A 24,083-nucleotide genomic window follows, 5' to 3' on the forward strand; every position below is an offset into this window, starting at 1 on the left:
TCTGAAGTCCAGATTGTGATAAATGAAGTAAATAGTCCAGAACTGATGTCAAGGAAGCAGATCTGGGTGGTAAGTTACTTGTAGAACACCAAGCAGAGAATCTTGTCCACTTCTGACCATAACATTGTCTAGTTGATGGTTTTCTGGAAGCAAGTAAGATATCTTGAACAGACGGAGAGAATTGAGAAAAGTCTGTTATACAGAAAGGTACCAAGCTGTCAAATGTAGAGACTGCAGATTGGGATGAAGCAAAGATCCGTGATTCTGCGTGAGTAGAGAAGGAAATATTGGAAGAAGAAGAGGCTCCCTGGTGCTGAGTTGAAGTAGAAGGGAGAACCAAGGTTGCCTGGGCCACCGAGGAGCTATCAGAATCATGGTGGCATGGTCTGATTTCAACTTGACTAGAGTTTTGAGAATCAGAGGGAACGGAGGAAAAGCATAAAGGAACTGATTCCTCCAGTCCAGTAGAAACGCATCCGCTTCGAGACGTTGAGGAGTATAGATGCGGGAGCAAAATTGAGGCAGTTTGAAGTTGAGAGGTGACGCAAACAGATCTATCTGCGGAGTCCCCCAACGAGCAAAAATTTGGCGAAGAGTAGGAGAATTGAGTGTCCATTCGTGAGGTTGTAGAAGACGGCTCAATTTGTCCGCCAAACAATTGTGTTGACCCTGAATATAAACAGCTCTGAGGAAGATGTTGTGAAGAATCGCCCAATGCCACAATTTCAGAGCTTCTTGACAGAGGGAGTGAGATCCCGTCCCTCCCTGTTTGTTGACATAATACATGGCTACTTGGTTGTCGGTACGTACAAGAATCACCATGTCGTGAAGTAGATGCTGAAAAGCTTTGAGAGCATAGAATATCGCTCTGAGTTCCAACAGATTTATATGACACCGACGGTCTGCTTGGGTCCAGAGCCCTTGAGTGCGAAGACCGTCCACATGAGCTCCTCATGCGTACATTGACGAGTCGGTTGTGAGGACCTTCTGATGAGGAAGAGGGTAAAACAGTAAACCTCTTGAAAGATTCAAAGAGAGCATCCACCAACGGAGAGACTTCTTTAATGAAGGAGTGATGGAAATTAGTCGAGTTGGTAGATCCACTGATTGCTGCCATTGAGATGCCAGTGTCCATTGAGGAATGCGAAGGTGAAGTCTGGCAAAAGGAACCACATGAACTGTAGAAACCATGTGACCGAGCAGAACCATCATCTTCCTTGCTGGAACAGTGGAAAGTTGGAAGAATTGTTGAGAAATTTGAAGCAGTGCGTCCTGACGTGGTTGTGGAAGGTATGCTCTCAGAGCGATAGTATCCAGAGTAGCTCCTATGAACTGGAGAGACTGGGAAGGAGTCAATTGAGATTTGGGGAAGTTGATGTGAAATCCCAAATTTTGTAGAAAAAGAATAGTCTGTTGAGTCACTGCAATAACCTCTGAAAAAGAAGAGGCTTTGATGAGCCAGTCGTCTAGGTATGGAAATACTTGGAGACCCTGGTTGCGAAGAGCTGCAGCCACAACCACTAGGCATTTCGTGAAAACCCTGGGGGAAGAAGCCAATCCGAAGGGGAGAACTCGGTACTGAAGATGAAGATTTCCTACTTGGAATCTGAGATACTTGTGAAACGCTGGATGAACAGGGATATGAGTATAGGCCTCTTTGAGATCGAGGGAGCACATCCAATCCCCTTGATCCATCAAGGAATATAGAGTTGGCAGAGTGAGCATTTGAAATTTCTCTTTGACTAGATATTTGTTGAGAGCTCTGAGATCCAAAATCGGTCGCAAATCCCCCGTCTTTTTGGGAACTAGAAAATAACGGGAGTAGAATCCCAAGTTCCTTTGGGAGAGAGGAACTTCCTCCACTGCTCGCAGGAGAAGAAGAGCTCGAGCTTCTTGAAGAAGAAGGGGAAGATGCGACTGATTTGAAAGACACTCTCTTGGATGGCGATCTGGAGGTACCTGAAGGAGTCGAAGAGAATATCCCTCTCGTATGATGGTAAGTACCCAGAGATCTGATGTAATTAGCTCCCATTGATGATAAAATGTGGACAGGCGACCCCCCTATGGGGAGGGGAGAATTTGGAAACAGAGAAATTTGAATGCTCAGGTCGAGATTGTCAAAAAGACTGAGCAGGCTTGGTGGCAGCAGGGGTCTGAGACTTCTGTTGTCGCTGTTGTGGAGGAGGCCGACGAGAAGGAGGTCTAGAAAAAGCAGGAGTTGTTTTCTGCGGATAGCGACGTGGAGTCTGTTTGAAACCTCTAGTTGGTGCAGGTTTAGGTTTTGGACGAATGAGGGAAGCAAAAGAGCGCTCATGTTCTGAAAGACGCTTGGTAGCCGCCTCAATAGAGTCATCAAATAACTCATTTCCTTGACAAGGAAGATTAGCCAATCTATCCTGAAGGTTAGGATCCATGTCCACTATACGTAACCATGCTAAACAACGCATGGCTACAGCAAATGCAGATACTCTAGACGAGAGTTCAAAGGCATCATAGGAAGCTTGTAACATGAATAGTCTCAACTGAGAAAGAGTCTTAAGAATAAGTTTAAATTCCGATAGACGATTGGTAGAGATGTCCGGGTAAAAAGAAGGTAAAATGTTTAGAAAATGGTTGAAGTAGGACGTAAATGTGTAATTATAATTAAGAACTCTATTTGCCATCATAGAGTTCTGGTATAAACGTCGACCAAATTTATCCATGGTACGGCCTTCTCTACCAGGAGGAACTGAAGCATAAATTTTTGAAGGATGTGCTTTCTTCAATGATGATTCTACTACCAGAGATTGATGAGAGAGTTGAGACTTTTCATAACCTTTACATGGGACCGTTCGATAACGGGATTCTAACTTAGATGGGATAGCAGTGATGGAATAAGGTGTTTCCATATTGCGAGTGAAGGTCTGCTTCAGAACAGGAGTCATAGGTAATCTGAGTGACTCTTTCGGTGGATGAGGAAGTTCCATATCCGCTAAGTATTCAGGAGTATATTTGGAGTCTGAATGAAGGTCTAGCTTGAGAGCTTGACCCATGTCAAAAATAAATTTGGCAAAAGAAATTGATTTAGGATCAGATGTTTCCTCAGGAGAGCCACTGCGAGATTTAGGCAGAGCTGAGTAGGATGGAGAAGCCTCTCTAGAGTATGGTGAAAGTTCTGAGTCCAGACGTAGAGTAACAGAAGAAGCTGCACTGTGAGGTGGAGTAAGAGAATGCTTTCTTTTCAAACTCCTGGATGGAGAAGTACCAGGTGTACGTGGTACAGAATGAGTCGAGGTGTGAGGAGAACTGTCTCGACGGACTGGCTTCGACGGTGTTCTCGATCGAGAAGGGCTTCGAGTCGAGGCTCGGTGATGTCGGGAGCCATGCTTTGTCTTCGAAGAGCGAGGCAAAGAAGTCTCGGTATCTAAGGTCGAAGACTCCCTCCGAAGCTTGGAAGTAACAGGTCTTGAATGCTTCGACCGGTGCTTCGGAGGAGGCGTGCCCGGAGAAGAATCCGACGAAGAAATGTTCTTCGGTGTCCGGGATCGGCCTCGGGAGACTGGAAGCTCTGGTTGAGTGACAGGCTGATCAGTCCGAGGCAAGGTCGAGGACGGGACCAGTTGAGCCACTAAGGAGGAAATCTGAGTGGTAAGTATAGATTTCAACATGTCCTCCAGCATCGGCACCGAGACAGAAGATTCTGACCTCGTAGGTGCAGCAATACGCTCCGAAGAGGGCGACCTCGAAGGTGAGTATTCCCTTATCTTGGAGGTACGCTTCGAAGCTGGACGTGCCGAGGACTCTGGTGGCTTCTTGGGTACGGTACCTGAAAGGGAACTCGGAGACTTACCCCCCGTAGAAGACTTCGTGGATGGCGTCATCTTCGAGGTAACCGAAGCCGAATAGGTCGAGGCCTTTGAGACCAAAGCTCCAGCCGGAGTCTGGGTCGAGGCCTTCGAGACCACAGGTGTCGGCGTCGTCAGAGTCGAAGCCTTCGAGACCGGGGCAGCCGCCAAGGTCGAGGCCGGATCTGAAGATTGCTCCATGCCAAAAAGTTGAAAAAATTGAGCACAACGTCGTCGAAAAGCCCGTGGAGTAAGGGTGAAGCAGCGATGACAATCTTCTGGGGAATGAGAAGAACCCAGGCACTGTAAACAATGGCAGTGGGGATCGGTGACCGAAATCACCCTATTACACTGTCGACAACGTTTAAACCCGGTAAGAGGCCGGGACATGGAAAAAATAAAGTCCGTGTCGAACGAAGGAGCTAATGGGCCTAGGCCCAAAGCTCGACGGCCGGACAAAAAGAAAAGAAACCGAAAACAAATTGTTTAATTTTTTTTTTTTTTTTATATAGAGAAAGAACAAAGAAGATAAACACAGCGACCGACTTTAGAAAAAGAAACAGCCGCAGTGATGAGAAGGCAATGCTGCAGAGATAGAAAACGTGTCTTCTTGTCTCCGCGGAAATAAACGAACTGAGGATCCTCTCAGGAGATGCGCCCCCTAGTTCGGGCGGGAAGGCACGCGCGCAGGCGCGGTGCAGTGCTCGAAAGTTCGAGATCTTCAAGCAAGTTTGCTTTCGAGGCTGTCTGCTGTGGGGCTCCGTCGGTGACGTCACCCATGTGTGGGAATATGCTGCCTGCTTGTCCTGGGATAAACATAAAGTTTCTGCCCTGGGTTTGGCTGCCTACGCTTGGTTGTGCTACCTTATAGGTTGGCAAACAGCACGGTGGAGTAGGTGTCAAGGGCGTGCCCGTGTATCATTCGAGTGGTTCATTGCTTCACTCGGGGTTCCGATAACGTGCAGCGATATTGGAGGTTTCCTTAGGCCTTCTGCCTATGTGCTGCGTGCGCCTGGTTGTGCTCTAGACAGGTTTCTTCAGGGTAGTATGAAGGAATTCCGAGTTGGGGGTCTCTCTTGAGGCCTGATGTTTCTTTTCTTCTTGCTGTGGGCCAGCTTGTCTCTAGGGTTGGCTGATTTTTCACGCTTATCGCGTGGTGGTCGCCTTCATGGCACGTGCTAGACGGCCATCCGCTCTAGAAGCATGGTCTAAGTGGCTGCTGATCCCTAAGGGCGAGAACCTCTGCTTGCGAGTTCGTAGGGTAGCTGGCACTGTATGCCCAATGAATTCTCCCCTTAAGCTCTCTTTTGGAGTGGAAACCTGGTCTGTTTTCGGCCAGGAGCAGCTCGTTTCTCTGGAGAGGCGTATGCTGCTTCTGGATTACGCCTGGTGCGCCTTGTCTTTCCTTTGCATGCGTAAAGTTCAGGCAGGTTGCTGAATGTCCTCATGCTCCCTTTCACATCGCAAGACGGTGTTCTTTTTCCTGGTTTACTGTTTTCTCATGAGGGAGTAGTCGCTTTACTGTCAGGTCAGGGAGCTGTAGACATTTTTCAGGATGCTTGCACCTTTGCATCCTCCTCAGGTTTCCAGTTCGTTCATGGAGTCTCTCTGTTTTGCGTTTCTCTTTGAAGTGTTGCTGGTCCTCGGGACAGTTCTTGTAGTTCTTAGGGTACCACTTAATATTGGGTGGCCAAGACGGGGGCTTTGGGCAGGCTGGATTCCATTCTGCTGCATTAGTTTCTCAGGGTTACCCATTTCTGCAGTCAACCTAGGAATATATTTACATTTTCTCTATGGACTCCGAATCGGCCTAGGTTTGCCTGCCTCTCTTGGAGCAGCGCTTTCGGTTTTGGCACATTCCATTTCGCCTACCCAAGGGTTAATTTGCACTGCCAGGCGATTTATCGGATTTCTGCTGGACTGCCTGCTTGATTCGGACGACTTCCAGTCGGGTCTTTTGACTGACACGAAGCGGGTGGTATCTTTTCCTCAGTTCTTTACATGCGCATCTTCAAATTTGCAGTGCTCTTTTCTCCTATAAATATTTATAGGTATATCGGGTTGATGCTGTTATTCTTATAGGAGAGACATGTGTTTCTTTCCAGAGACTTGAGCGTGGGGTCTCGATCTCAGATTGGCGTTCTTTGCTTACCATGGCTAAGAGTATGGGATTCTGTACAGGTTCTACCATCCATATTGCTGACCCCTCTGGGAACCTCGGCTTGCTTTCCCTTCTAACGCTACAGCAGCCGCTTTTGTCCCGGTGGTTCCCGGTATCTCTGGGCTCCTATTAGTTGCTATGCTTCTCCTGCATAGCTCTGTATGATTTGGTGGCTCAGCAAGATTGTCTTTCCAGGGCATGCCGCGGTCTTTGCTGGACTAGCTCATGACCACCGACCATTCCGGCCTGTCAGGTTGGGGGACTCGGTGGCTTCCATCCTCAGCTTCAGGAGTCTGGTCTTCAGAGGCGACTAAGTACTGGTTCCTTCTTCTACTCTTGAGCTTGGTCAGGCTTCCTTTCTAGAGCTTCAGACCATTCTTCCGGAATGCCGCTGAGGGCCCTTTCAGTCAGTATTATGATGGGGGTATTTCTCTACAGCTTGGGCAGTAGGTGATGTACTCAGTTGCCAGGTACAGTGGTTGTTCTACTTCGATGGGTGGACCCTCATCTTTCTATTCGGTTGGCAGATCATTTTACGGGTCAGGAAAAGAGTTTGGTTAGTCTTTCTCTCTGCGAAATCTGAGCATGGCCCATTTATTGGATGTTACAGTGTACAGGGTTACAGCACTGTGTACGCTCTATAAGTGTAGACGTTAGTTATAGTGATATCTTCTACATCCTGGATGTTGGGAATTTTGGCTCAGGCGTTCCACTTTTTTGTGGAAGTAAGATCTCCTGGAACTTGACCTCATGGCCTCGTCTCACAATTCCATGCTTCCTAGCTTCTTCGGCGGGCACAGGAAGTGGGAGTTAGAGGGGGTAACAGTGTGGCTTCTTTCTCACCTCTGGTTTCTCTTTTTCAGTGTTTTCCCCTGGCTGATGATGGCTTGGATTTGCCATCTCAAGCTCGCTTTCCGGGCACAGTATTTGTAGAATCTCTGGCTTGGCTGCGCCATCCTTGCTATGTGGATCTGATGTGCCTTTCGACAGCCGGACTAAGAAGTTTCCTGGTATCTCCGAATTTGCTCTCCTTGGGTGAGATCAACATGGATATTCATACTACTTTGGTATTACAACCTAGCTTTTGAGCAGTCTTGACTGGCGTGTGAGGGTTATGCGAAGCAGGTTGTTTCTTCTCTTATCCAGGCGCTACAGACGTCTTCTCCTGTGGCTTCTGCTTCCTTTTGGAGGTTTTTCCTTTCTTGGATACTTCTCAACAGTTGTACCCTTCCTGAGTTCCTTTTTGGCACAGGTGTATTGCCGATGGCGTAGCGTTCAATTCCCTTCAGCTTCAAGTGCCATTCTTGGCTTGTTACAGGAACTAGGTAGATGGCCCTTCGCTGACTTCTCAGCTTCCTGTAGTTCAGTTCCTAAACAGAAGTGCGGTATATTCATACGCCTCTTAGAAAGCCCGGTTTGGAGTAAAACCTTCACGTACTTCTTCTAAGTTACCGATGGCTTCATTTTAGCCTTGTCCTTTGAGACTCTAAAGAGCTGTGCGGTTGACCATGGGTTCCTTGTGGCCATGGCTTCAGCTTTGCGGTTGCGATGTTGCAGGCCTTGTTCAACGGGGATTCCCATTCCTTATTTCCGTCATATGGGGTGTCAGTTCGGATGGTACCACTATTTCTTTCTAGGGGGGTGTCATCCTTTCTTTTACGTCATGCTCGCTTTTCCTTCCTTCTTCCTGGGAGGAGATAGTGGGAGCAGTACTGTTATTCACTGCATTTTTTTGAAACGTATGTAGCGTTCTCCGCGAGCTCGGTTTCTAACAACTGTTAGTTGTTTATATCTCCTTTTTGGATTCTTCAAGGGACGCCTCAGGCGTATAGCGGCGTCCGATGCCTACATCACTCAATGGGTCCAGGAGGACATTCTTTATACTTGCCTGCTGGCAGGGGAGCGGGTGGCGATTGAACTTCATGACCATTCCGCTGGAGCGATGGCTACTTCTTGGGCTCGGCCCAGAGGTTGTTTCCTTGGAGGATATTTGTCTCGCGGCTAACTAGTCTTCCGAGAGTGCCTTCTCTCCGCGTTTCTGCATGGATGTGCGGGCACATGCGATAGGGGCTTTTTGGTGCTTCGGTTGTTGCGGAGGCGGTATTTGCTTCCCACCCAGATTGAGGATTGCTTTGCTACATCCCATTGGTCTCTGGATTCATCTGCTGCTGTTGCTAGGGAAGGTAAAATTATGTCTTACCTGTTAATTTTCTTTCCCTTAGACGCAGCAGATGAATCCAGAGCCCCACCCTTTCTAATATTTGGTTGGTGGTTTTTTCGTGTGCGACTTTTAGTGATTGGTTGTTGTTAATGGTTGTATTCTGTATCGTTGCTGTTTCCGATGTGTTCTGGGAAAGAAGTTTTTTACATGCTATGCCTATTGATGGTTAAATGTGCTTGGGCAAGTAGCTATACTGATGAGACAGGAGGAGTGCCAGCCAATAAGAACACCTGTTAATCAGTTTCTCTATCTCCACCTGCTGGTAAATGTGAGCTATCCCATTGGTCTCTGGATTCATCTGCTGCGTCTAAGGGAAAGAAAATTAACAGGTAAGACATAATTTTACCTTATGTTATATATATTCTGGTTTGCCTGTGTAATAAACTTTACATTGGGAGAAATAGGCAGATCAAAATAAGATTAAAAATGAACACAAATCCCGAGTGATGACGAAATCCTTACAACCACCAATAGTAGCTCATCCTCCAAACCCACTGCTTGTTCCTCCGAACCGATTCGCACTCGCCCGCTGTCATCCCTCCTATCTGTCACATCCTCAACCTATTGCTCTTCACTACAACTGTCCCTGATGCTTTCAAACATGCCGACGTCACACCCCTCCTCAAAAAACTCTCACTGGACCCCATGTGCCCCTCCAACTATCGCCCCATCTCCCCTCTTCTTATCCAAGTTACTTGAACTTGCTGTTCACTGCCATTTCCCAAACTTCCTTTCTTCCCAAGCTATCCTGAATCCGCTTCAGTCAGGTTTTCACTGCCCTTACTAAAGTTTCCAATGACCTGTTCCTGGCCAGATCCAAAAGCCTCTATCCTCATCCTCGATCTATCTGCCGCGTTTGATACTGTTGATCACCACCTACTCCTTGATTACGCTGCCCTCGCTGGGATTCCAGGGTTCTTTTCTCTTCTGGTTTTCTTCCTATCTCTCCCATTGCACCTTCAGTGTATGCAACGGTGGTTCCTCCTCTACAGCCTTCCCGCTATTGATTGGTGTACTTCAAGGCTCTGTCCTGGGACCACTCCTTTTCTCAATCTACACTTGCTCACTTGAAGCGCTGATCTCCTCCCAAAGCTTCCAGTATAACCTCTATGCTGAAGATTCTCAGATCTTCCTCTCCACTGAAATCCAAACCAGCGTCTCAATCTGCCTGTCCAACACAGCCACCTGGATGTTTCACTGCCATCTAAAACTGAATATGGCTAAAATGGAGTTGCTCATCTTCCCACTACTCGCTTTCCTGCTTCTCCCATTCTCTGTCTCTGTGGACAACACACTCATCCTCCCTGTTTTGACTGCTCGCAATCACAGGGTCATCTTTGACTTACTTACTCTCTCTCACCACCCAGATAACAACAAATCGCAAAATCTTGCAGCTTGTTACTCTATAATATTCCCAAAATCCAACCCTTCCTCTCTGGGCACACTAACAAAACCCTTATCCATGCCCTCATCACCTTGCGTTTAGACTACTACAACTCACTACTCTCAGCTGGTAAGTCCCTCCTATTTGTGCCCTTCCTCTGCCAACTCCAGTCTCCATCCCTTCTACCTTGCTGTTCCATATGCTTGGAGTAAGCTGCCTTAAGAACATAAGAAGTTGCCTCCGCTGAGGCAGACCCTAGGTCCATCCTGCTCAGCGGTCCGCTCCCACGGCGGCCCATCAGGCCCATTTCCTGAGCAATGGTCTATACCTATCTATACCCCTCAATCCCTTTTTCTTCTAGGAATCTATCCAAACCTTCTTTGAAACCATTTAATGTTTTCTTGTCTACAACAGCCTCTGGAAGCGCGTTCCACGTATCCACCACCCTCTGAGTGAAAAAGAACTTCCTAGCGTTTGTTCTAAACCTGTCCCCTTTCAATTTCTCCGAGTGCCCCCTTGTACTTGTGGCGCCCCTTAATTTGAAAAATCTGTCCCTGTCTACTTTTTCTATGCCCTTCAGGATCTTGAAGATTTCTATCATGTCTCCTCTAAGTCTTCGCTTCTCCAGGGAGAAAAGTCTCAACTGCTTCAATCTTTCGGTATATGGAAGTTTTTCCATTCCCTTTATCAGTCTAGTTGCTCTTCTTTGTACTCCCTCAAGTACCGACATGTCTTTCTTGAGGTACGGCGACCAGTACTGGACGCAGTACTCCAGGTGCGGCCGCACCATTGCACGATATAGCGGCATGATGACTTCTTTCGTCCTGGTTGTAATACCCTTCTTAATGATACCCAACATTCTGTTTGCTTTCCTTGAGGCCGTGGCGCATTGTGCTGATGCCTTCAGTGTTGCATCTACCATCACTCCCAGGTCTCTCTCCAAATATATCAAATATATCTTATGAAATATTCATTTTACTGATCTAAACACCTAATAAAATTCAGAATTCCCTCCCTCCCATCCCTTCACTTGTATTGTACTTATAATGGAAAAATGGTATCTACTCATTACAATAATTTGTCAATGGCCCCATATCTCTTTACATTTTTTATAATTCCCTTTTTGTATGGCTATTGTTCTCTCCATCTTATAGATGTGACATGATGAGTTCCACCAAAAACTGTAATTAAGCCTGCTCCAATTTTTCTAATTATGTGATATGTTGTATGGCGACTCCTGTCATAATCATAAAAGCTTGTTAATGTTTAATGAAATTTGGCTCTTTGTTCTCATTGATATACCAAATAGAATCGTGTCATACGACAAAGCCACAGGATTCTCTAATAAACAATTTATTTGGTTCCAGATTGATTTCCAAAAGGTCAAAATAAAGGGACAATAGTATAACAAATGATCTCATAGATGTGGACACCGTACATCTCATTCTCCAAGACCAAATTCATGGCCATTGAGACGTAGTAATTTGATGCTTGATCTCAATGCTCCAAATGTCCCTAAGTCCATTTTTAGGTTTTTTATTTACAAATCCGTTTATCAATTTATACCACTGAGCAGCCTGGTGTCCCAAGAAGTCCACCTGAAAGCATAAAAATTCTAAACTATATTGCGTATTAAGATTCTTCCATTCAGGGAACCCTGCCTGAATGGCCTGCTTCAGTTGCAACCATCTAAAGCTTTGTGATATATTAAGACCACATTTATGTTGCAACTGTGACAAGTCAAGCAGTTTACCATTTGAAATAACATCACCTAAAATCCGTATACCTGCTATCGTCCAGATGACCTTAAATCCGCCAATTTGAATCTTGGAGTTTAACCATATAGTTTGATTTGTCGATTTATAGATTGGAATAGATGTTAAATTACTAACAAATCACAGAGTTTTCCATGTATCCACAAAAATTCTGTTTTCTTTATTCAATCTAGGCATTTTAATACTAAGAACATGGCATAAACGTAGAGGGAACATGAGTCGCCATTCCAACCACAACCAATCTGGGGTATTATCAATCAGCTCTGGGAGGACCCAATACATACCCTGGCGCAAAATATAGACTTGATGATACCTATAGAAATTGGGAAAATTTACCCCACCCTCCGCAATTGGTTTTTGTAAAGATACTAAAGCAATTCTAGGAGTTTTGCCCAGCCAAATAAATTTTGTAAGAATACTGTTTAACTTTTTATAAAAGGACCCCTTTAAAAAAAACTGGTAACATTCCCATCTGATAACAAACCACAAGCAATATCATCATTTTAATAGTTTGAACTCTCCCCCACCAAGACAGATGTGGTGGATTCTATTGCTCGCACATTTCTGTTACCTTCTGCAATAAAGATTTTTCATTCTCTTTCATTGTGTCTTCCAGCGTGTTTTTTATCCAAATTCCCAAGTATTTTAATCCACCCTCCTTCCATACAAAAGAAAATGAATCAAACAAGCCTTTTGTACAATACACGTTTAGTGGAAGAACTTTAGATTTACTGCAATTTATCTTATACCATGAAAATTTTCCAAATTTCTCAATCAATTCAAGTAAGCATGGAATGGTTGTTTTCTGGATTTCTCAAATGAAGCAAAATATCATCTGCATATGCAGAGACTTTGTATTCCCGATCTGAATAAGGAATACCCTGTATCTCTTTTACTTGCTGAATAGCTAACAACAATCTTTTTTAATTTTTAATACCATATATACTCGAATATAAACCAACCCAAATATAAACTGAGGTAACCTTTCCCCCCCCCTTCATCATGTATATTTTGAATTCCTGGTGGTCCAGTAGTGAACGTTTTAAAACATTATTGAAAACCTTCCTATTTATAGATGCATTTGGTCTACAATTTACAATACGAAACAAGGAGCCTAGCGGAAATCAATCTGAAATAGAAAACACAAAATCAGATTTTAATTCTTTATTTTCTTGCCTTTATTTTTGATATTTTAGTTCTTCCTTTTTTATACTATTTTAATTACTAGTTTTATATGTAAACCACATAGATGTTTCTTCCGTTGTGGTATAATCAAATAAACTTGGAACTGCGGCAGGAGCAACTTTCCTTCGCTCCTGCCCGAACAGAGCTGCTAGCTGATTGGCTTCCTTGAGTTCTCTCGGTAACCAGTCAGCATGGGCAGGAGCGAAGGAAGGCCACTCCTGTCCCGGTTCACCACTGGACCACCAGGGATTTGAAAGGTACTGGGAGAGGGGAGTATAACTTCTTAGAGTTGGCCGGGACAGGAAGGCAGAAGAGATCCCTCCTGTCCTGGACCACTAGGGATTTAACAGGTATGCCGAGAGTGAGTGGGGGGGGGGGGCAGAAAGGAGATAAAAATGGTTAAAGTTGGTTGGGGCAGGAGATGGGAGGGATCTCTGCTGTCCCAGCCCACTGTTGGACTACCAGGTTTTACGGCAGGCCCAACAGAGGCCTGCAACAGGTTCGGTAGGGGGACGGGTCAGCGCTGACCCAAATATAAACAGAGGCCCCTATTTTTGGCCCCCAAATTTCTGTTTATATTTGAGTATATACAGTAATTATTTCACTATTATATATGACACAGGTAACTTTTGCCCCAGTGCCTTCATTTCATCACTCTCCCCTATCTGCAAAAGATAAAAATAGTAGAAGGATTAATATTGCTTTTGGTCCTGATGTGAAAAATGAAAATCTGACTATCATGCCACTATGCCATTTTTCCTTCACTGCAGCAGATCCTCTTTGACTGCGATTATCTGAAACTAAAATTTGGAAGCTTTCTTTGTAGGATATTGCAGTATTAAATGTGTGTATCTTCTACCCAGGATGTGATAGGGTGGTACAAATTCAGGCGCAACACAGAACAAATCATGACGTTCCGGGAGAAGCTTCTGCATAGAAACCTGCAGGAACACTTTTCAAATCCAGAGCTGGTCTTCCTCTTAATAACTTCCAGTGTCGCCACAGAAAGCAGGTCCACACACAGACTGGAATTTGCTCTGCATAAACCACAAGAGAGGTAAGTGCTAATATCTCACCGATTTTTTGGGTATGAATGGAACATACAGCTTTGAGAGGAATTGTGTGTGCTCCCTTAGTATATTAATGAGAATTACTACTTCTTACCATGATACCTATGTTACCTATGTTTAATCGGTCTTCCTTGTCATCTGCCTGCACTATTCTGAAGAAGTGGGCATTATCCCCTTCTACTAGCAGATGTAGGTAGAGAATAAAAAATGGTCTTTTCTAGTGAACTCATCAGTATAATCTGCTAGTGTTCAGGGAAATCTCCAGTATTTTTCTTGCAGTCTGCACTAACAGTTTTCTTGCAGTATTTTTCAAGCAGAGGGTAGATTGTTCAGACTGGTGTTCCTGATACCTGGTCTAGCTCCCTGCACTACTGGCTGAGACTGCACAGCAAGGTTGAGCCTGATTGCTCCCAAGTAACCCAGTCCCCAGACAGGACCTGGTTGAGCACGGAAATGTGTTCGCTGACACGGTTGCTCTTTTTAGCACCCATTGGGCAAGGCTTCCTCTGTTAGGGAATAAAGCTAGTTGAGTAAAAGAGAGTGGGGGCACAATGGAGACACCAGAGCCCGGGGCTGAAACTGGCCCAAATGTAGGCAGCCTAGCACAGTTAGGTGTCAGCTTTATCTGCCGCTCCTGCAATGAAACAAAATTTGAGCTTGGCATCATGTGACTGATGTATGTTTTACCACCTTAAAAGCTGTAATTATAAGAATAAAGGAAGGAAAGATCTCGGACACCCTGCTCAATACTAACACAAAAAGCTTATGGCTGGGTCTGTACTTTTCAGATCATCAGTCAGAAAAGCCTCCTTCATATCAAAACATAGTTCTAGAACGACAGATCCTCCATTCCTGAACGGTCAGGTAATCAGTCCCTTCTGGTGAAAACTCTTGTAGGGAGTTCCATTTTCATACTTTATTGTTCCCCCTCTCTTACCTCTGGGCTGTCCCGTCCTATAAGTGAGACAGGATCTTGTCTTTTCTGCTCGTGTTTATTTTCTTTAAATTCAAGTTTTGTTTTGGTTTTTTCACTCAATTTTGAGGCTTTCAGGGCTTTTTTTTTTTTAAATATTCTTTATTCATTTTAAAATCTTACAAGTGTACAGGAATATGTCATTAATATCTACAATATAACACTTGAAATTCTTTCACATATATTCATAAAAATTTTATCCCAACCCGCCCACCCTTCTTCAATTATTGTAATCAATCATATCATAAATAGATTATAAACACATAACTTAGTAAAATTTCCAGAACAACCCCCCATATATCTATCTAAGGCTTTCAGTGCTACAGAGGTTTGTGAGACAGCAGTGGACTTGAGTGTAGGATGTGTAGCACTGTGGCAGTTTCCCTGCATTAGGGCCGACTGTTTCCTCCCCCCGTTTTGGCGAGCTTGGGTTCCATTAAGGTTGAGTTCTCCAGCCAGTGAATTGAGCCCGAGAGGCAGTTAGAAATGTAATGTAATTTATTTCTTATATACCGCTACATCCGTTAGGTTCTAAGCGGTTTACAGAAAATATACATTAAGATTAGAAATAAGAAAGGTACTTGAAAAATTCCCTTACTGTCCCGAAGGCTCACAATCTAACTAAAGTACCTGGAGGGTAATAGAGAAGTGAAAAGTAGAGTTAGAGGAAAAATAAAAATAAAATAAACATTTTAACAAGACAGCATTGATCTAAATACTTTGGAAGGTAGAAGAGAGGAGAGAAAGGAATAGAAGCAGAAGGGGGAGCTGTTGAACAGTAGAATTCTGGAGAAATTTAAATGATAGAAATAGAACAAAATAAAGACAAAAGGCAAAACAATAGATAAGATTAAAGATAAATCATAAGCTGGAAAGAAAAATAAAATAAAACTTTGTCTTCAATCCACGGTTTCAGCGTCAGTGATGAAGTGGAGCAAGTAAGTTAGGAGGAGCGATTGACGTTTCCAGAAAGGGCTTCTTCAGGGAAGAGACTTGGCAGACAGTCCCAGGATGCCTATGTCTCCTCCCCTGCGATGTTCTCCCATCCATGCATTCCCTCCCAGACACACTGCTCGTGCCCCAGCCGCTCCAAGGAGGCTGCCCCAGATGAGGCCCACGGTGAATGCAGGATTCTCTCCTCTGCGGGAAAGCCGCCCGGAGCCGACAGTCGATCTTCTTAGCGGATTGCATGGGGGGAAGAGTTCACACTCTTGGTAGGATCGGGTCTGTGTGCTCTCGGTGGTTGTGGCTGGTCTCGTTGCTGCTTAGGTGTAAAAGCAGTTGATCTCCTACTTCTGATAATATTTAAAAGCAAGCATATTGATTTTTCCAACGGAATGCTGGGGGAAGAGCTTACTTGTTTGGCTGGATCAGGGCAAAGGGCTCTCGGTAGTGGTGGCTGATCCTGTTGCTGCTTAGGTGTAAAAAACAGTTGATCTTCCTAGTGGACTGCAGGGGGAGGTGGAGCTCACACTCTTGGTTGGATCGGGTCTGTGTGCTCTTGGTAGTTGCGGATAGTTCCGCTGCTGCTGAGGTGTAAAAGCAGTTGATTTCCCACTGTTGCTGATATTTAAAAGCAGGTAGATTGATCTCTCCAATGGACTGCAGAGGGAGGAGCTCACATGCCTGGCTGGATCGGGGCAAAGGGCTCTTGGTAGTGGTGGCTGGTCCTGCTGCTGCTTAGGTGTAAAAGCAGTTGATTTTCCTAGCGAACTGCAGGGAGGGTGGAGCTAACAGTCTAGATTCCAGGCTTGTTGAGGCAGAGGTTCTCCTGTAAGCTGTTTGCTATTTCTTCCATTGCAGCTCCCAGCATACAGCATGGCACAATGAGTAACAGGCTGACAGATTGACAGACCAAATCAGGGGGGTCCCTTAAAATTAGTTTTCCTTTGGTTCTGGGTACCTGGTTCTGGGGTTAGAGACAGGTTCAACTCACCTCTCAAATCCTAAAATTGCCAGTTTTTGAATTTCAGTGTAGCTCTCCCAAGCCATTTTTGGTGCTAAAATTGCTGCCACCGTGGCCCTCTTGGATTTCCCAATTTGAATTTAAAAGCCTTTATCTGCATGAAAATACTTTATTTTTGATTAAAAACAAGTGGGGATGGACTCCTTAGGTCATTATACTTCGGATTCATGCCCCATTTGGGGATTGCAGTCCGAGGAGCATCCGTGTTCCAAGTAGCAAGTGAGGAGGGGGAAGGAGTCACTGGCATAGCCCTCTCTGGTCCCTTGGGGGGATATTAGTGCCCAGTCAGTTTGAGGAACAGGCAAAAAGTCTAATTTGAACCGGAGAGTAGCAAAAGTGCATCCTTGGTGAAACACAGCCGTGCTAAGACGGGGAAAACCCCAAAAAGGCTCAGCAGTGTCTTCAGGGACCGTCTGAAAATCAGGGGCCAGGTTTTCCCCCTGAATTCATTAATATGATGCTTGAGGCTTATTTGATAACTAAAGGCTGTGTGGAACCCTGGGATATCGTGACACTGCTCAAGCCAGGGGATTCAACCCCCAAGAACTTAGTTCCTCAGCAGCAGTGCCATGTGCAAATTGGGGACATGAGGTCAGATGACAAATGACTCCATTTTAATGCCTTTGCTCTCCCAGTCAATGTCCTCTATAGCAGGGGATATTCCTGCACGGGAGGTAAGAACTCAGATTTGTAGGTGGCTCCCAACCTTGGTGAGGATTTGTATTTTAAGCTCATTTCAAGAGTATGGGTTATCTATTAAAGTTGTGATCAATTTTCATTAGTAAGTGCTTAACAAATACTTATATGCATGAGCAGTTTTTTCAAGGCTTGACCCCTAACAAGTAAACCGCCAGTATCTATGACCACTAAATCCTCAGTGTATGTGATATCAAAAAACACAACGGGGAAAAAAAGACCTCAATTGCCCCTTTTGTCAAGAAACCAGAGTTTTTTTAATGACATACAAGTGGGGTATAGGTTATTATCATAGGTCAAAAACCCCATTGTGAAATAGGTGTGTGAAAAAATTTTTTGATGATTTTTTAATGATCACTACCCTGACACCAGACTTTAGTGTTAAATAGAACCCTTCATTTGAAGGTGTGAAATGACTGAATCACAGTGACTTTGCTGTTACTATAAGCAGTTGCAAGAAATTTATAATGCAAAGCAGACTTTGAGAGGTTAAACAATGGTTCTGTGTAAAACAACCTCAAGCAAAAGGCCACTCAAGATAAATTTCTTGCAACAGCTTATAGTAACAGCAAAGTCACTGTGATTCAGTCATTTCACACCTAAAGAGTATTAGAAGATTTTAAAAAATGTATTGACATTGTATCTTGTATTATTGCCTGTGGTAGTAAAATGAATAAAGAGATTTTCAAATAAAAATGTGTTGGAACAGCTTTGTCCGTTGAACGACACTACTTCCCTATCTGACTGTGGACCCCATTCCTTCCGTTGGGCCTCATCTTCTTTAAAATATCTTGGCACTCTTTTCCACCACGATAGACATACTATGATATCGCTTAACCTTGATGCTATAATTACCAAAGTGGACTCTCTGTTAAAGCGCTGGTCCCCCCTATCTCTATCGTGGTGGGGTCGTATGGAGGCCATTAAGATGACTATTTCTCCTATTGTTAACTATTACCTTTCTATGCTTCCCAAATTGGCTCCGAAAGTCTTCTATAAATCCCTAGAACGTAAATTGTCTGAATAACTCTGGGGCAAAAAACCTCCTCGTATCGCCCTTCATATACTTAAATCGGCTAAGGCTAATGGTGGGATGGGTTTTCCTGATTTCTTCCTCTACCACATTGCTACCTTTCTTCGATATAGCTCTTTCTGGCTGCATACTCCTGAATTGGTGGATCAACAGACTTCCTGGTTGTCTATAGAACATCATTTAGTCCACCCCATTCCACTTTCCTGCTTGCCTTATGTTCCTGCCCATTTATTATCCAACTCTTCGGACACCATTCGCGCTACTATTTATGCCATTCATCACTTTGACGCAGAATTAATTGAAGACATAGTGAATATCACTCTACGAGGAGAAGCTGTACTGCTAGGGGACTTCAATATACCTGATGCAGACTGGAACTCATTTTCAGTGACAACCAGTGGTAGCAGGAGGCTCTTAACCTCCATAAAGGGAGCACGTCTCAAACAAATGGTAACGGAGCCCACTAGGGCCCAGGCGATCCTCAACCTGGTATTCACCAACGGGGAAAGCGTCTCAGAGGTCTCAGTAGGAGATACGCTAGCCTCCAGCGACCACAACATAGTATGGTTCAACCTTAGGAAAGGCTTCCCTAGATCAAACACGAAAACAAAGGTACTCAATTTCCGGGGCACAGACTTCGCACGCATGGGAGATTTCGTCCATTGGACGCTGTAAGACCAAGCGGAGACCGATGATGTAGAAGCTAAGTGGTTAACACTGAAATCAACCATACATGAAGTAACTAGCTGCTTCATAAAATCAGTAAATAAACGACAAAGAAACAATAAACCCCAATGGTTCACCGCGGAGATCTCGCACCTCATTAAGGAGAAGAAAAAAGCGTTTCTCTCCTACAAGCGCTCGGAGAAAAGAGAGGCAAAGGTAGAATATAGGACCAGGTCTACAGCGGTCAAAATGGCAGTTAGGGAGGCAAAACTTCGAGTGGAAGAAATTCTGGCAAAAAACATTAAAAAGGGGGCAAATCCTTCTTCAGGTATATTAGTGACAGAAAAAGGAACACAGGTGGGATAGTACGCCTTAGAAGACCGGACGGAAGTTACATGGAAGCAGATTCCGATAAAGCCGAACTACTGAATGAATACTTCTGCTCAGTCTTCACCTGTGAGGCACCGGGACACGGTCCGCAGTTGAAGGCAACACAAAGCACAGAAGACCCGTTTCAGAATTTTGAGTTCACACCAGGTGAAGTTTACAGTGTACTGGCAAGGCTTCAAGGTGAACAAAGCCACGGGACCAGACAATTTGCACCCAAAAGTGCTCAGAGAATTGAGCAATGTCCTGGCAAAACCGTTGGCTGAGCTATTCAATCTCTCCCTAAGTAAGGGGAAAGTTCCTCTGGACTGGAAATTAGCTAATGTCGTTCCTCTGCATAAAAAGGGTTGCAGGGCAGAGGCTGCGAATTATAGACCGGTGAGTCTCACATCAATAGTGTGCAAACTCATGGAAACACTAATTAAAAGCAAATTGGACACGATTTGAATGAAGGGAAGGGAATCTTCGGGATCCCAGTCAGCATGGATTCACCAAGGGTAGGTCCTGCCAATCCAATCTCATCAGCTTCTTTGACTGGGTAACAAGAAAGTTGGACTTGGGAGAGTCTTTGGACGTCGTGTACCTGGACTTCAGTAAAGCTTTTGACAGTGTCCCACACCGCAGGCTGCTAAGCAAGATGGAATCGATGGGGTTAGGAGAGACACTAACTGCATGGGTCAATGATTGGCTGAGTGGCAGACTTCAGAGGATGGTGGTTAATGGTACCCTCTCTAAAATATCGGAGGTGACCAGTGGAGTGCCGCAGGGCTCGGTCCTGGGTCCACTCCTTTTCAACATATTCATAGGGGATCTGACTCAAGGGCTTCAAGGTAAAATAACACTATTCGCTGATGATGCCAAACTATGTAATATAGTAAGTGAATGCAGTTTACAGAATTATATGGCGCAGGACCTGCTTACATTGGAAAGTTGGTCCTCAACCTGGCAGCTAGGCTTCAATGCTAAGAAATATAAGGTCATGCACCTCGGAAGCGGAAATCCATGCAGGATGTACTTCTTGAACGGAGAAACTTTAACTAGGACTTCAGCAGAACGAGATTTAGGAGTAATCATCAGTGCAGACATGAAAACTGCCAATCAAGTGGAGAAGGCTTCATCTAAGGCAAGGCAGATATTGGGTTGTATCAATAGAAGTTTTGTCAGCCGAAAGCCTGAAGTCATAATGCCGTTGTACAGGGCCATGGTGAGACCTCATCTGGAGTACTGTGTGCAATTCTGGAGGCCACATTACAGTAAAGATGTGCGCAGAATTGAATCGGTTCAGCGGACGGCCACCAGGATGATCTTGGGGCTCAAGGGTCTCTCGTATGAAGAGAGACTGAACAAATTGCAGCTCTAAATTCTCGAAGAACGTAGGGAGAGGGGAGACATGATCGAAACATTTAAGTACCTCACGGGACGTGTCAAAGTGGAAGATGATATTTTCTTTCTCAAGGGACCCTCGGCCACAAGAGGGCACCCGCTCAAACTCAGGGGCGGAAAATTTCATGGTGACACCAGAAAGTATTTCTTCACAGAGAGAGTGGTTGATCATTGGAACAAGCTTCCAGTGCAGGTGATCGAGGCAGACAGCGTGCCAGACTTTAAGAATAAATGGGATACCCATGTGGGATCCCTACGAGGGTCAAGATAAGAAAATTGGGTGATTAGGGCATAGACAGGGGGTGGGTAAGCAGAGTGGGCAGACTTGATGGGCTGTAGCCCTTTTCTGCCATCATCTTCTATGTTTCTATGTTCTATCTCATCAAAATCACTGGCACTCCCTTGCCTCTCCGTTATGGTATAATTCTAACATTTTGATTGCTAACAGCCCTCCTCATTGGCGTACTTGGATGGATCGAGGCATATGGACCCTTAGTCATGTCTTGGATAATAACTCTCTCCTCTCCTTCTCTCAGATTATTGATAAGTATGCCATTCCCCCTACTGAATGCTTTCATTGGCTCCAACTTTCTCACTGCTTGAAGAAATGCTCCCCCTCTATATTTAAGTACTCTCAGACGTCCACATTACTATCCCTTTCCTAAATGAGTGTCGCTGCTGGCCACTCCACCTCCCGCTTTTATAAGGAAATGAGATCTCATAGCTTCCCTAGATTTAAAAAATCTACGGATATGTGGTCTACGGAGTCATCCTGGAGTGGAACAGATAAGGACTGGGACTACTATTTTTCTAAAATACTTCGTCCTACTGCTAGTTTGTCCCAGTCCTTGTATTTTATGTCTTATAAGGTCTTTTGGACTCCCAATAAAATGTTCCGAGCGGGTCAACGCGATTCCAACCTCTGCTGGCACTGTATTTCTGACATTGGGGACCTTTGCCATATGATATTTGCCTGCCCCATTATCTCCATCTTTTGGTTTCATATCTTACTTATATTACCGATCCGCTCAGTTTTCACTTTTGATAGTCTCCTTTTTAGAACACTAGCTCTCGAGGAGATGCTTTCCCCCCCCCTCAACAATCCTTGTTTAATATATTAATTGCTCTTACCATCCAAATGATTCTACATAATTGGAAGTCTGCCGACTCTCTTAACCTTACTTTTTGGTGGAACACAGTACTCTTAATACATTTGTATGAATTAAAGGCAGCTGAATTCTCCAACAGACTCCCTGCTGTATCTAAAATCTGGGATCCTGTAAAATCTTTCTTCTTATAACCGCTGACAATTCCATTCTAATCCTTCATCATATCCTGTGCATTTTGATAATGTGTTATCCATTTGTCTTGTGGTTGGGTTGCTCGCCCTGTTCCGAATTATCATTTCCTGCCTCTTTTCTACTGACGATTACTGCATCTCTTTCTCTGGAGGGTCTTTCCCCTCCGTCACTCTTTTCTATTTCTTCTCTCCCTTTCTCCCCAAGTTGCTTGCTTGTCCGTGTTGGGACGGTCTGACACTCTGAATGTCCAAATTATCATTTATGTTATATGCTTTTGTGCTATTGGCCTGTCCTGCTATGGCATTGTTACAGTTTCCTTATTGTTACACCGTCTTTTGTAATTGCTGAAATTCAATAAATATATTTGAACTCATTATCTTCTGCCTTATCTTCTCATTTTTTGTTTCTAACTTTAAGTGTGATTTACCAGCGAAACCCAATGCTTGTGATTTTTGGTATAGTATATGTAAAGAAATACAATGAATCCAATTGCAACTACTGTGAGCCAGCTCTGAACTTTGCAGGAATGGGTTTCTTTATTATGGGATACAAAAGATTTGGGGAGGCAGAATCTTTTAGAAAGGGTCCATTGCACAGCTTCCTAAGAAGCCCTGGCTAATAAACACTTGTTCTTGTACAATCCCACTTTATTTCGGGCCCACTGGGTTACTTTCTTCCACCCGCCAGGGTCTGTAGCAAGCCTCAAAACTTCAGAGACTCCCCCCCCTTCCCTTTCATACCTCCTCTCTGAGCATGTTCACCAGTCTTTTCTTCCTACAAAGCCAGGCTGTAGGAGCTCATCTTTTCTCTCTCCAGAGCAGGATGGGATGGATTCATGCCTCATTTGCAGTGGAAGGCTGTTGATTGCGTAGCCGTGTTCCACATGTGCTGTGGCCCACAAGAAGGGTGAGATTTGCTTGAATTCGGTGCCTTTGACCTCCGGGGAGGATCGTCAAGCGACTTATGCCCCCGACTCTCGCAAAATTGGCATCAGGGGGCCCTCGTGAGTGTGCTGGCGGTGTTTCGGTGAATCGTAAGTGTGGCTCCAGCGAAAAACCCCATGAATCTTTCAAACATTCCAAATCTGAGGTGCAGAAGTCGGCTCCCGCCTCAGGATGGTTTTCCCCCGGAATTTGTGCACATGCTTTATCAGGCATACTTAGTTAAAAAGTCCCTGCCTGTTTCCCTTCCACCGGCTTTTGTGCCGGTCATAGGGACCCAGGTTCTTTCTTCTTGTCTAACTGCAAGTGTTCCAGGGAGTAAGTTGACTGTGCCCGCAGTTGTGCCAGACACTCTTTCCATTCCTCTGCTTTCACAGGGCAGCTCTGCGGCAGCCATGGACATGGCGAATCAGGCGGATCTCCATGATCCAGACCGGTGCGGAGCCCGTGATTTGGGGGAGGACCCCACTGTACACAGGTTCTTCAAACCTACACACCTTGTGGATTTAATCTGATTCTCTGCAAGAATTGAAGCTACAGATGGAACAGCCAGTTTCTGCTGAATGTTCCCTTAAGAGTGACCAGAGGCCACAATCTGCCTCTTTTCCTGATATCCTGATGTCTGGATTCTTACGGATATCTGAGAGACTTCTGAGGGTCCCTTGAAATGTGCTCGAGCCATGGCGTGGCTTTATCCCATGGCGGATGACTTTAACAAGCTCTTTACTTCTCCGAAGGTGGATTGTGGCTTTATCCCATGGAGGATGGCTTTAACAAGCGCTTTACTTCTCCAAAGGTGGATTCTTCGGTGGCACATATCACCAAGCGCATATCTCTCCCTAGCGATGGGAGGAGGTGGTCCTGAAGGATGTCCAGGACCAACGCGTGGATTTTATCCTTAAGCGTTTGTTTGATTCGGCCGCAGCTGGGGTCAAAGCGGTGATGGCCTCCTCTTTTGTGGCTCGGGCATGCCACTCCAAGCTGCGCCATGATCATGACATTTTGGTGCTTTGGGATTTGGATTTTCTCATCTCCAGAGTGGATTACATGGCTGATGCCCTGTACGCCATTGTGAACATTTTCGGCAACCTTAGCACCTATTCTGTTTCGGTTCGCA

General features: G+C 44.8%; 1 protein-coding gene across 5 annotated transcripts in view; it reads left to right on the forward strand.

Moving 5' to 3' along the window:
- The window catches only part of ABRAXAS1 (abraxas 1, BRCA1 A complex subunit), a 124,873-nt gene that overhangs the window by 61,846 nt on the left and 38,944 nt on the right, over positions 1 to 24,083 (forward strand). For all 5 annotated transcript variants that reach the window (XM_033963790.1, XM_033963762.1, XM_033963753.1 and 2 more), the window contains exon 5: positions 13,414 to 13,607. In XM_033963790.1, the coding sequence (XP_033819681.1) occupies positions 13,414 to 13,607 (194 nt within the window). The remainder of the gene's footprint in view (positions 1 to 13,413; positions 13,608 to 24,083) is intronic.

Source organism: Geotrypetes seraphini, chromosome 1 (genome assembly GCF_902459505.1).
Source record: "Geotrypetes seraphini chromosome 1, aGeoSer1.1, whole genome shotgun sequence".
NCBI classification, from domain to species: Eukaryota; Metazoa; Chordata; class Amphibia; order Gymnophiona; family Dermophiidae; genus Geotrypetes; species Geotrypetes seraphini.